The following is a 13381-nucleotide window of genomic DNA, read 5'->3' on the forward strand; positions in this document are numbered from 1 at the left end:
TTGTCTTTTAAATTTGTTTTAACCTTTTTTTGTTTTTTTTTTTTTTAGCTTAAAATTAACTCATGTAAACCATTCATTTTATAAATCTTTTTTTTTCTTTTTTTCCCTTTTTAATTTTTTTTTTAAATTTTCACTTTTTGATTTTTTTTTTACATATAAATTTTTAATTTTTACATTTTTTTTGGTTGTTTTCCTATTTTGTATTTTTTTTCCATTTTATTTTTTTCCATTTCATTTTTTTTTTTTTTGATTTTTTTTTTTTTTTTTTTTATAATTTAACTTAGAATTATTTTATGCTATGCATGTCTGTTCAGCACATGCAGGTTTGAATATATTCTGGTTCCAGTTGGTTGGTTACTAAGAGATGCCATACAGCATCCTTATCCCCAACAACTCAAACCAAAGTCAGATTGGCAATATAGGATTAAATATAACTATTAAAGATAAATATATATAAATAAGCTATGTACAATTCTAGTCCTTGGTTTACAGTGATAGATGTGCATCTATTGTTTTCTCTTACTACATGAGCTCTGAAGTCTGATTAATGAATTCATGTTACAATTAAAAAATAAAAAATATGGTACAAAAAAATCATATCCCTTCATAACCAACCTGGTCATTTTCAGTTTTCTTCAGGCAATAACAGTTGTAAATCATTATATCCATATACTGAGTATACGAAAAAATAATTTGCTAAATTTTAACGCTACCCGTGAAAAAGTTTGTGTACAGTTATGAAACAATTAAGAAGAAAACCCGAGAAAGTGATAACTTCATAAAATCAGGCTCTGATTCTTACAAAAAATACATTATACAAAAAATCTTAAAATGCACAGCTACAGAATTTCTTGAAATATAATGGCTCAATATATATGTAGTTACAAAGATGAAAACAAATTCAAATATCACAATTAAACTACAATAAAATAACCTGAGGTAACATGGGCACCTGAGAAAACTGAAAACAAGTGTAGGTCCCCATCTGGCTGAGCATTGTAATGTGTTATATCAAAGCCAAATCTTCTGTAATATGCTCGTACAAAGAAGAAAAAATAATCTGCAATAAAACAAAACAGTTCTACACTGCTGTCCAGATGAAGCTGAATTTGTTAAAACTAGTTATACACATTTTACACTCTATTTCTTTGCCTAAAAAATTTAAATAAATGGAATTATTTTCTAAAATAAGATAACAATTATATGCATAACACATCACAATGAAGAGCCCTGGCTATACAGATCTATGTAATACTTAACTTCTTAACCAATTTAAATGCACCGATTAAAAAAACACAAACCAACAAATGTACATGGCATACATATATAGGTACTTGGAAAACCCAACAATTCTGGAAAACAAGCAAGTCAGCAATGATCGCTGGCATTACACTAATTAATATACATAGCTATCACACCTCGTCAAATTACACAGCTCTAATTAATTCATACTTATATCTAGGAATATCCATTAACACTCTGTTTAAAAATCCATAACATCAACAATTTGTATGTACAGGGTTGATGCACATATATACAGTTTATCTATGGAAATAAAAAGAAATCCCACACATTTCTGTAACAATCATACAACCAATTATCATTTTGACTCTTTTTCTGTTGCCTTTCTTTAATTTGTTATCTTTTTTCTTTACTGCAGACCAAAATGAGTGAATTGAAAAATCTATCGCTGCTATTAGACTGAGTGATCCTGGCTGATAAAAGAAAAGTGTCCTTTGTTAAAGATAGGCCTCATGACAAAAATACATGTATATCACATGTAAGATATAGAATTCCACATTTTTTTTTTGCCCCTAAAAAAGTATTTCAGTTTAGAATGAGAATTAAAATTTACACAGAGTATCCAAACCATCATTTGTATCAGCCAGGGTCATTTGTAGAGAAGGAGACATATCATCTGCCATGGACGGACATCAGTGCAGAAATCTGCATGAGCAGATAGAGTTAAATATGACTAGTAAATTTGCATCATGATAATTGGTCCATATTCATCCAATCACAGAATACACAAAAAGTCATTCATAAGAAATTTCTAACAAATTTTGTTTTTCACTAAGCTGTCATATTCACTGAGTTCAAACTTTCTATCAAATAAACTGGGGGAAAAAATCATAATGGTTTGGATAAACAACAAAGAGGTGGGAATGAATGGACAACTGTTTGACCCTCATGTGAGAAACAACTGGGGATCCAAATGGTCAACACCAGCAAGCAGCAGTGAAGGACCAACAGTTATATGGTTAAAAAACTATGAAGGGGGAATCTGTCATATAGAAGTCAAAGGATTTGTTCAGGGAAATCCCCCTATATATTTTTGCTGCCTTCAGACTAGGGCCAATAACTACTATGGGAAATGGCAAAATATTGGAATGAAAGGATTGTGGGGGGAAATTATGTAGCCTGGTCTATCATCAATGAAACAAAGTTGCAGATTTGGCACAATGTTTAGCACTACTGATGCTAACAATTGGGGGTAAATACAGAAGATTTGTTACAAGTTCCAATATGGTTCGGTATGATGCAGGTAATTCCACATCTATTTGCATATAATTTGAATATGATTAAGTATGTAACAATTTCTCACCCTTTGTTGTAAAAGGGTATACTTTACAACAGAAATCTTAAAGAACTTGTAACAATTCTCTGCATGCATGTGCATACCTTGGGAAAAAACTTGGAAAACAAAAAATAAAATGTCTAACTACGATAGCTTTGAGATCTGGATAAGATTACGACAATTTTTTCCACCTTATACACACAGTTATAGCACACAGGTTACAATGTCTGTGTTCTATGCACATCACACATATGTCAAGATATACAGAAAAAAACTTTAAACAAGAAAGAATTAAAAAATCAAACAACAAAAATTTTACACAAATCTAACTTTGCATAATTATACTAAAAATATACCATGAACTGCATCTGCTCTCTAATCTTAATCTGTGAAAGCTTCTTTAATTACAAGATATATCACATGCTTGTCAAGAAAAAAAAACCTTAACACTATTTAAGAGTTATTTCCCTTCCATTTTCAACGTCAAGAGTCCGCCTCCAACATTTCCAGGAAAAGCTTGTGCATCATGATCCTTCCATCTTTCTTCACATCAAACCAGTACTGCTTGGCAAGCAATTTCATGTGATTTAGAGCTGGGAGAAGCATGTATAGATGTCCTAATCGGCGGAGATTACCCACGTAGCGGTATTTGACATATTCAATCAGGGAATCTTGTAATTTGTCTTGGAGCTGTCTCACTGCTTCGCTATTCTCGATTGCCACATCTAAAATGATTTTTTTTCATATATAATATGTTTGCCACAGCATCATGGTTCTAAAATTATTTTTGAAACATTATTCACTGATATTGGTATCTGTTTTTATACCTACAGAAACCTAGTTATCTCAATCAATATAACCTAGCTGTTGGTGTGAATACAATGATCGAGTTACAAATAAAATTTTGTTAGTTAAATGATCCAATATACCTATATTGCATAAAGTCATGGCTTTCAGCAGGAGATATTCTTCCTTTGTGACCTCCATGTCGGTGAATTTTTTGGCAAGTTTCCGTGACAGCCCGTCAAGTTCTGGAGAGCAGTGACAGAGTTTACACTCATCGACAGAGAGTTGAAGATCCTCAGCAAATTTGAGGTAGCCATTGTAAGGACAAGAACGGAATACAAGATTTAAACATAGGATTTCCAACCATGAATGCTGCAAAAGGTTCATCTGGTCACTGAGGGATAGGGTGCAGAATCCTGCAAAAAATTTAGACAAAGTCAGAAAACATACGTCTTCTACAGGGTGCACAGTTTTGTCACACATTTTTAAGCTAAAATTCTCTCAATGGACACTATAAATATTTTCCCTAACATGATGATGTTTTCCCCCTCTTTTATTAAAAACACAACATATTAGCTTAACAAAAAAATTAAAACTGTCGTAAGGAACTTGACCTTTAGATCAGTTGGATGGTCACTTACCTGGGACCTGTTTAGCCCAGCTGATGGTGATCACCAGCTCTCTGTCAGCCAGATCAGATACAGTGGCAAGAAAGCGCACCTCCTCTCCCCCCTCCAGGATTTCTGACTCAGTATTGACGTACAGTTTGTCTAGCTGATGCTCGATGCTTATGAGTTGTGACAGAATTTTGTTATCTGAAGAAAAATCTACAGTACAAAAATAGTTGTAAATACAGGTATATGACCAAAATACAAAATTAAGGGGGATAAATTACCCTTAGTTTGATAAGATTTCAGGACATATGTTTGACTACATCATCATTGATGTATATTTTAATTGTGTCAGCTGGTACCTGACTTAGTGGTTTCTACACAGGCTTTCTTGATCATGGGAAAAATCTGCTGCACAATAGGGCCAGAGTCGATGGTGCGCTTGTACTTCTGTCTTCCTCCACGGACTCGATCCAGACGAACCCCTACAGAAAAATTTTATGAAAATTACATAATGCATTATTTTTCAAGCATTACTTATTTAACTTTACTTAAATTATGATGACACAGGGTTTTCATCATTGATTATCTTGGTAAATATTGCCATCTGTCTTTTCGATATTTTTTGTATAAAGCTGTACGTCACTGCCTCACACCAATCTTGCATTTTTAATGCTGTTTACTTTTTACATAAACTTACAATTTTTTAAAAACAGTTTCTAAAGGTACACTGTTACTTATTGTTGTTAGTTTTTTAAAATCACTGGGATCTGTTTATCTAGATTGAATTGTAATTTTTGGGTAACTTGTTCCTTTTGTTCTGTTTATTAATTATATGGGGTACGTGTTTGGTCTGAACAAAATAAAGCGATAACCCAGACCAATAGCAGTTGGGAATCCCTAGGTCAACATTTATCTGTGTGTTTACAACCTAATACTTTTCCATAGAATAAAACATGGCTTTCTCTACTAGCATTATATATACTTTTTTTTTTTTTCGTCTTCCCAATGAATGTAAATAAATATTTCTCTCTCTTCTGGCATTTTTCCCACCTTCGCCTCAAATACACAGATTGATTAGATTTTCTAGACATTGATTTCATTCCATTTTGAACCCTTCCATAGTTCATTCACTGCATGCTCTTTGGCAGTATTGGCAGTTTCACCAGAATAAACAAAATTTATGGCTTAAGGCAGTTTCTGCAAAAGATGTCTTGGAAAGCTAATTTGTATGTGGTATGATGTATCAATTATACTTGTAAATGCTAAAAATCAATTGCCTGACTTTTACAAAATAAACTCATTAATGCATACCGTATAAACTGTTCTTTTTGTCCAAATTAGGATGTCAGTGGGGGGAATTCACATAAACCAAAACCTGGGATTTCTATTATACATTTGATTAAATCTACATATCTTACATCAATGCACTACAAATTGTTTGCCACAAATAATTGATCACCCATTTTTTGCAGTATATCATGTTTCTCTCTCCCGCTTTGATATTTCCTTTTGTCATTATCTAATACTTAAATATTACTGAATTATCTGGTCACCAAACGGTCAGTTTCCTATCCTCACTGATTGTACTTGACTTTGATAAAGAGAGAGACTCAGTCACCTCCCCAGCACTTTCCCAATAAACATCAGTACCAGCTCTCCACAAAACACCTTATTCTTGTCATGCCTCTCTGGGGTTCAAGTGCACCATTTTTACAAAGTACAGGTGACATGATTACCTCATAGTAGGACATATAAGGTTTACACTGCCTTCCTGTCCACAGTCATCAATCAACGTTTTACTAATGTCTTTAGCCAATGCTCTCACGCCTCTCCTGATCTCCTCGACAGATGTCCATACCTTACTTCTGATCTTACAAACTAACACTAATTTGAATGAAAAAAAAAAAATTCCCTAAAATTTAAAATTTTATTTGATCGTTCAACCTTGCTCCCAATGTGATAAAAATTTTTTTTTTGGTTTTACTTTTCTTTTCCCTTTTGCTAATTTGGTTAGTTGATAAGAAATGATCACTGGGGATTAAACCCTTTTGTATCTTTTTGGGCCTTTTTTTTCTGTCAAGCCCCCCCATATTCCAAATATTGACTCTGTCACCAGTCAAAGCCCCCAATAATTAACCTTCCATCTCCGGTCTCTGATTTTATTCCTGTCTAACCCAATAGCATCACTGTGATTGTACACTCAGGTTGTCATCCTACATTTAAGGTTAAGATCTAAAAAACAAACACCATTCCACAAATAAACAAAAAAAAAAAGGGGTATCTGAATAATGTCCCATTAATGACAGGTACATTAATATTCTAATCTTAACTGAAGAGCAATTCTATAGAACATTTACAAAAGGACTTGGGGGACATTCTACAAAATACGGCTCAGCTAGTGCTAAAAGTTATAATATTAAATGCAAAAGCTCTTTTATGTAAAAATTAAACATTATGTCCAATAGCTGTGAGTTTATTCCCCCTTTTAAAGAGTTTGCTTGCAGTGACAACCATTCATCAATTAACACAAGCACCTTGTTAGCTTAGGGGGATATATACATATAAAATTAATGGGATTGTTTCCAGATCTGTTGTTTCTGTATCTTCACCCAAAATTCATGTCAAGGCTACACAACCCTTGGCTTTAAGGCAAATTACCACTGCACCCATGGACATTAGTTCATATCCCTATGGAAAAGGCCAAGAAGCTACATAATACATTAAGATATTGAAAAATGATAGAAATGCCCAAGAAAGGGCCCAGAGAGAAAGGTAAGACCACTCAGTCACAACTCTACCAAAGTCAGATGACCTGATATGGTTGACATGTTCACCAAATTGGCTGAGGCTATGGTTCTCCCGACCAGCAAGGCCTGGTGACAGTCCCATTCATTATACTAAATCTGTCAAAGGGCCCTTTGAAAAGCATGACCTGTATAATCAGTACCTTTAGTCACTCTTCTGACCAGAAAATGGACCCTCCGACTACAGTGCAGAAAAATGACTTAAAAATTTCCATTTTTTTTTATCATAATAAATCATCCAAATTCTTTGATTGTTATATATAATTTTAAGTTTTAAATAAATTATTAACATAATTAACCCCTTTCCCCCTATGCTTTACTGGCCAAGGCCTTATTAAAACAAAAATTTGACAAATGGGAATTGAATTCTGCACGATTCTTTTTTTCCAATTTCTGTAGTATATATGATTTATAGTTTCTTGGATGAACAACAAGGGCACTGTATGATTCAGGTATCTGTTAAGTGTGTCATGGCCAGAGTTTTTTAAAATTCTCAATTTTTGTCCGCTGCAATGAAATTTTATCGAAAGGAATAAAACTTAGTTTTTTTTTTTTTTTAAAGGTATAATGCATTTTTAAATAATTTTTTTTCTCTACTATTGTGTTGAAATTCCTCTTAGATCCATATGCTCATTTATTTTTTTATGTCCCTATATGTATAACTAGATAAAAACAATTAATCCTAAAATTTTTTTTTAAAGTGAAAGAAAGATAACAATCAAATAATTCAAAATTCAATGACTTTTTGTAATAATTTAATTTTTTGACTTTTTTTTTTAAAAGTAATTTTCCTACTTTTTTTTTAAAAAACCTGATCCAAAAAGCTAGATAAAGGAGAAAATATAAACTAAAAGATGACATCATTGATAAATGTTTTTTATTTTAGTTCTTTTAATTCCTTCAATACAAGTTGTGATTTTAAATTAATCATTTTTTTCCCCCAGATGGTGATTTGTCAATAGGTTTTTTTAAAATAGTCTGTTAAAGTTCTATTTTGTCCAGTTATAGTAACTAACTTATTTATAAATTCTCCTTTTTTATCAGAAGTACATCAAAAAAATGATTTTCAATATCAACTTCCATTTTTTAGTGAATTGTACTTTCTATTCTTTTTGTAGCACGAGAAGGAACTTTCATTCAATTACACATACCCCCATGTTACTGATGATCCAATTTACACAATGACTACAAAAAATTTCATCAGCAATGGGACCAGGAAAATTCAGACACACCATCAGATTTAATTAACTTTAGAAAATTTCTCATGTTCTGGATCATAATCACTGGGAGTTTTATGTTTGCAACTTTTAAGTTACGAAGTTGGTAGAAATTAACAGGGTTGACTGAGAGCATATCAAGTGCTGTGAAATGGAGAAATTGTATTTCCATGTTGCGACTCCGGAATAAAATAATAATTTCCTCAGAACAGAGACTCCATCAATAAACAGAGTGAGCCCCTATCTCCGGGTTGTGTTTGGAAACTTCTGACAAATTTCCACCTTTGATTGAACATCTTCCACCTCCCTTTAAAGACAATAATCCATTACCAACAATGTGCCAAAGCAACAGAACTTTCCCTTAAAATTTTTTTGAACAATGTAAACAGATGAATTTACTTGTATTAAAAAAAAGCATTTTAACTTTACTTCATGCATTTTAGGGTTCAGGTTTTACCATGTTTAAAAAAAAACTGAGGTGTGAGGCATAAAATACAGCTGTAAGCATTTGGGGAAAAAATGGCTAATTTCAGAAATCAATAAATCATAAAAGAAAGGAAATTAGATCTTTTTTCTGCAGAACATTTAGCCCTATTCAGCAGTTCTGTGAAGAATAACAAAAGGATGAGACATCTTGTTGGATTACTAATCAGCATAAATTTTTGTTTGGGATCACTTAACTGACCCCCATAATGCACCAGCAAGAAACATCTAAAACATGTACCTTAGGATGTTTATAGTTTGACACTGCTGCAGAAACTAATGGAAAACCAATCTAATGCTACATCTACGGGGTTTTGGCTGTGTTAATTGGTTCTGTCTGCTTAATTCATTTATTTTTTTCTTCTTCTCTCCCACACTTTGCTACACAAGCCAGAATGTTGATAAAAATGCCTTCCTCTAAAAAAAATCCTCTACAAAAACCAAAATGTTTTTAAATGATCCCATCCCACTTATGAAAACATTTCCCCTTTTTTTTCCTTTATTTTTCTAAGAAAAAAGGGCTCAAACCAACCCCCCCCCCCCTCCACAACTTAATCGCAGTACATCATAATACTGTTGTTGGTAGGGAAACCTGTTGTCACCCTACTGCAGCGACAAGCAATAAGTGTTTATATGGAAGTCGGAAGTTGCCTTTTCAATCATCAATCTCCTTAGGCATTGACATCACTCTACCAAACATTTGGCAAGAGGACCAAGGACAAATAGTTAAACATGTTTGTAAGTTACTGACACCAATAAGGCACCTAATTACAAGCAGTTAGGGGTGATAACGCTCCCAACCTGCCTTCATGCTGTTATTATCTGTATACTCTTGTGCATGTGGATCTAATGAGACAAAGATCTTGTGGTTTTATTGCCTTACTAACTTGTTTTCCACATGATTCAAAAACTTTGGCCCTTTTAAACGCATTCTTAACAAGAATGCATAAAAAAGGGACCAATCCTCACTCAGTTTTGATAGGGTTTGCTGATTTTTAGATCCTTTTTTTTTTTCACAAATCTTGTAGGTTTTAACATGTTTATGTGGTTGGAGGATATAAGTGTATATGCACTTAGAGGATAGCAATGTTCATTAAAGAGAATGGAAATTAAATATAAATAAATTTTTTTAAGTACAAGGAAACTCAATTGTAAAATAAGTAGATTATAAAATATAAAGATTATGGGAGTGCGAGTGGGCAATCTGTTGATAAGATCTTTTTCATTCCCTTTGTCTCAAGTTTACATATTGTGTAAAATCTTTATCATCTTGTCATTTGTATCCTGTTTTTTTGATCCTCAGCAAACCAATATAATAAATAAATTTTTTAAATTTTAAATGACTAATTACATTTAGTTCTTTATACATGCCTTTATACATTGCTGAGCATTTTATTTTTCTAATATTTTCTTCAGCTGGGGTGGTGCAATTAAGTTTACACCTTGATTAAACTTGTAGTTTTCAGATTTAATTGTGAATTTAGAAGGTTTATGTCTTTTTAATATTTACTAAATCTTATAAAATTTTCCTTAAATCAAAATTTCACTCCAGTCTTCTCAATTATGGCTATAAACAGTCTTAATTTTCAGATCTCAGGGACTTTTTACTTTATACATGTTGAATTCTGCTTATCACAACAAGCCATCTTGCTGGGAGAGATGAAAAAAATCATGATTTTGGGTCTTAATCAATAAACACTTTACTACTCAGTTTCAAATTATAAAATTTTATTATCTCATTCTTTAAATTTATTGAAATCTCAATGCAAAAACTAAATTAGATTTGAGAAAAATGGGGGCTCTTCAGATCATCTCAAATTTGAAATTTTTAAAAATGTTTTTAAAAAAGACGAACTTATGAAATGATTTGATTCCTTGCCAGGGAACAGGTATAAATACTTTGTTGAACTCCTTTAGCCATCCTAAATTTGCTAATTTGTTCAGACTTGTGAATATTTTACCTAGAATTGCAAATTTGTTGAAATTTCCCATTTTTCACTTAAATGAATTTACAGGAAAGCCATTAATTTAATTCATACATTACGCATTTCATTAACATTTTTTTTTTTTAGATAAAGAAATGTGTATGCAAATATTTACTGAAATAATTTATGAATTTTGGCATTTTTAAACTTTTAAAATTTTGTAAAAAAAAAAAATTCACTCCCCAAAATAAATTGTGGTGCAAAAAATTATGGCTGTGAACTATATTCACAAAGGAAATTATCTTTATCTTACCTTCTCTGAGCATGCCCACTGGAGACATTTTTTAAATCTGCATGCCTGGCAAGCCTTTCGCCTTCTTTTGGTAATTTCACAGTCACCATTGGCAGGGCAAGAATATTCAATATTTCCTAAAAAGAGATAATAGCATAGATTAAGTAAAATAAACTTTTTCTATAGAACAGCCAACTTGTTTTTGTTAAAATTGAAAAATTCAAATTTTTATAGACACTTGGAAAATTTCAGTATTTATTAGAAATTAAAATTTTAAAAATTTCTTGTTCTAACTGTACAAATTGTATAATGCATCTCTGACTCTGTAGCAAGAAATTTGCTACAGCACTCAGTTTACTAATATCAGTGTCTGACTTGAAGTTCACACAGTTTAAAGAAAAATGATAAGGTTAGTGAGACAGCAAAATAGTTCTTAGGTTGCCAACAGTTAACTATCTGTCATCCTTTAATTTTAAAATTAATAAAATAGGCAATTTAACTAGACAAATACAAAGCATTGAAATCCACAGGGATTCATTGTCCTGCTACTCAGGATTCCCAAGTGTTTTATACATCATATGTATATACATGTCTCCTGAGTGTGTCTTGGTTTGCCATGAAATGTATTAGCTTCCATTGTGTGGGGCAGAAATCATATCTTTATGTACCTTAAACAATGTGTAAATACATACATGTAGTCAACATTTTTTAATCTAAATAGTTCATTTCTGAGGTATTGCTTTATTTGCAAACTTGATTTTAATGATATAGTACTACCAGTTAACTGTTACTTTAATACGTACAGAGAGCCAAAAGCAAGACTTTCTATGCATACACTTCACAGAAAAGTGCATATAAAATACCACAGATGAATGCAAATGGACAATTGTACTAATCAGAGATGCCAACTTCCAGATTTCTGAAATGCTTCAAAATTGGTATTTATTTGCATTAAATGATTTAAATCAATCTATACATTGTACTTATGCAAATTGAAACATCAATTAAGATTGTCTCCTGTCTCTAGAACTGAACTTTCTACATTATAAAGAAAGGAAGTTTGGGGGTGTGATACAATCAAAATGGCCCGAATTCATCATTTGTCAGTCTGTCTAGCAATATATTAGGTGCCATCAGATCCCATAAATATTCTCTTATACCCATAATACCACAAGGACAACTTTTAATAGTTTAAGTGGGTTGCTCTAATTTTATTAGTCATTTTAGGCTATATATAGTAACAATTCAATAAATATAAAGTTTTGACAGTTTTAATATGATGGAGCATAAATCTGCCATTTTTTTGGGCTATTATGATAAGATTAGTCCTTAGTACTCAAAACTATATTGATATTTACCTGGTAACCCAATTTTTTATACAGTTTTCATAATTTTTCATGACCAGTTAAAACTGGATCATCAAATTTGAATTAATTTTTTTAAAAGTAAACTTCTTACTGTGGTACACTGTTTAATCCTTAAAGGATTAATGCCCTCCAATGATTTCAGGATTACCGGGGTTTAGTTTCCGAATAGATCTTCAGAAATTAATTGTAACTATTGGGATTTCCCAAATTTTAGAGACAAGACTGATTTCCAAATAAAGGTATATCGGGATATATGTATATACCATCAATTCTTTTAATTATAGATCAAATAACAGTGATGCGGGGGTCTATGCCATAGACATGTTTTTTAATATCCAGCATACGTAGGGATCATACGGTTTGTGCGTACAAGGGCTATTTTTAGAAAAGAAGTTTTCTGTTTTACGTCATCCCATTCAGGCTGTGAAGCAGAGGTTTCCTTGTCAGAAACAATTAAAACAAAGCAGGCTGGGATAACTCTTCTGATTAGTCTTATCTGCCAAAAATACACACAACCAATTTGTATCAAAATGTCAAAAGAATCACCCCCCCAAAGATAACAAGTATGAGCCTGTCTTTTTTTTTTTAAATTTTTGTTACTCTGCTGCATTAAGCCCTTATTGCTACATTTCACAGAGGGAGGCATACCCAATCTCCAAAAACAAACGGTGGAATGTAAATTGACTTCCTACAACAGAAGACCTATGCCAAAGTCATCAATATTTAATCCTTACATCTGGTAGTGACATTCCAGGTACAAATGTCCTATTTTTTTCTTAATCCTAACAAATCAATCACCTACAATTAAGACATATCATTTTCCCCCCAAAGAGATGTCATTTTATTGGCCACATTGACACTAACAATTTGTTTTTAACAGCAGTTGTCTTTTTAAATTTTGTTAATTAAATGCTTTATAAATGCCCATGCCCACCAATCAATTCGTCCCTATTGGCAGAGTCTAACAATATATATAGATAAACTGATTTTAATACCTGGCTCATTGTTCATTCTACTGAGTCGCAAAACAGATAAGTATTGATTACTTCCATCCTGTTGGATTTTTCTGATGGAAAAGTAGCAGACTAAACAACAACCACAAAAGTGTAATTTAAATTCAGTACTTGTCCAAGTGTACTCAGTTTTCAAATTAATTTTTTTTTTTTTTTCTATGATTTTTTGGGAAACAAAATTATGGGAAAGCTTTAGCAACTGAATAATGAATTAGGCATAAAAGATCAATAAATAAGTTTCCCCCCCCAACCATTGGCAGGCAATGCCTGGTAGGTCTTGGGTGGGTCATACAAGTCACTAG

The 13381-nt window shown here is 32.3% G+C and overlaps 1 protein-coding gene across 1 annotated transcript; it reads right to left on the reverse strand.

The window, feature by feature from the left end:
* Nucleotides 1-738: 738 nt before the first annotated feature.
* LOC134252903 (estrogen-related receptor gamma-like) lies at nucleotides 739-10748 on the reverse strand. The gene is made up of 5 exons (XM_062735441.1): nucleotides 10721-10748; nucleotides 4338-4460; nucleotides 4006-4191; nucleotides 3508-3780; nucleotides 739-3303 (listed from the first exon to the last, which is right to left on the reverse strand). The coding sequence occupies exons 1-5, from the start codon at nucleotides 10746-10748 to the stop codon at nucleotides 3062-3064; spliced, it is 852 nt and encodes a 283-aa protein (XP_062591425.1). The 3' UTR covers nucleotides 739-3061.
* Nucleotides 10749-13381: the final 2633 nt, after the last annotated feature.

This window comes from Saccostrea cucullata, unplaced genomic scaffold (assembly GCF_032062105.1).
Source record: "Saccostrea cucullata isolate Sc308-1 unplaced genomic scaffold, CSIRO_AGI_Scuc_v1 ctg1534, whole genome shotgun sequence".
NCBI lineage: Eukaryota > Metazoa > Mollusca > Bivalvia > Ostreida > Ostreidae > Saccostrea > Saccostrea cuccullata.

What these genes read in the sequence shown, in the direction of transcription:
- LOC134252903 (XM_062735441.1), bottom strand. Translation starts at nt 10,748, where the DNA reads ATGTCTCCAGTGGGCATGCTCAGAGAAG. An exon ending in AGTGGGCATGCTCAGAGAAG is followed by an intron (nt 4,461 to 10,720) that starts GTAAGATAAAGA and finishes ATTTTTCTGTAG; the next exon opens with GGGTTCGTCTGGATCGAGTC. An exon ending in CATGACTTTATGCAATATAG is followed by an intron (nt 3,304 to 3,507) that starts GTATATTGGATC and finishes AAATCATTTTAG; the next exon opens with ATGTGGCAATCGAGAATAGC.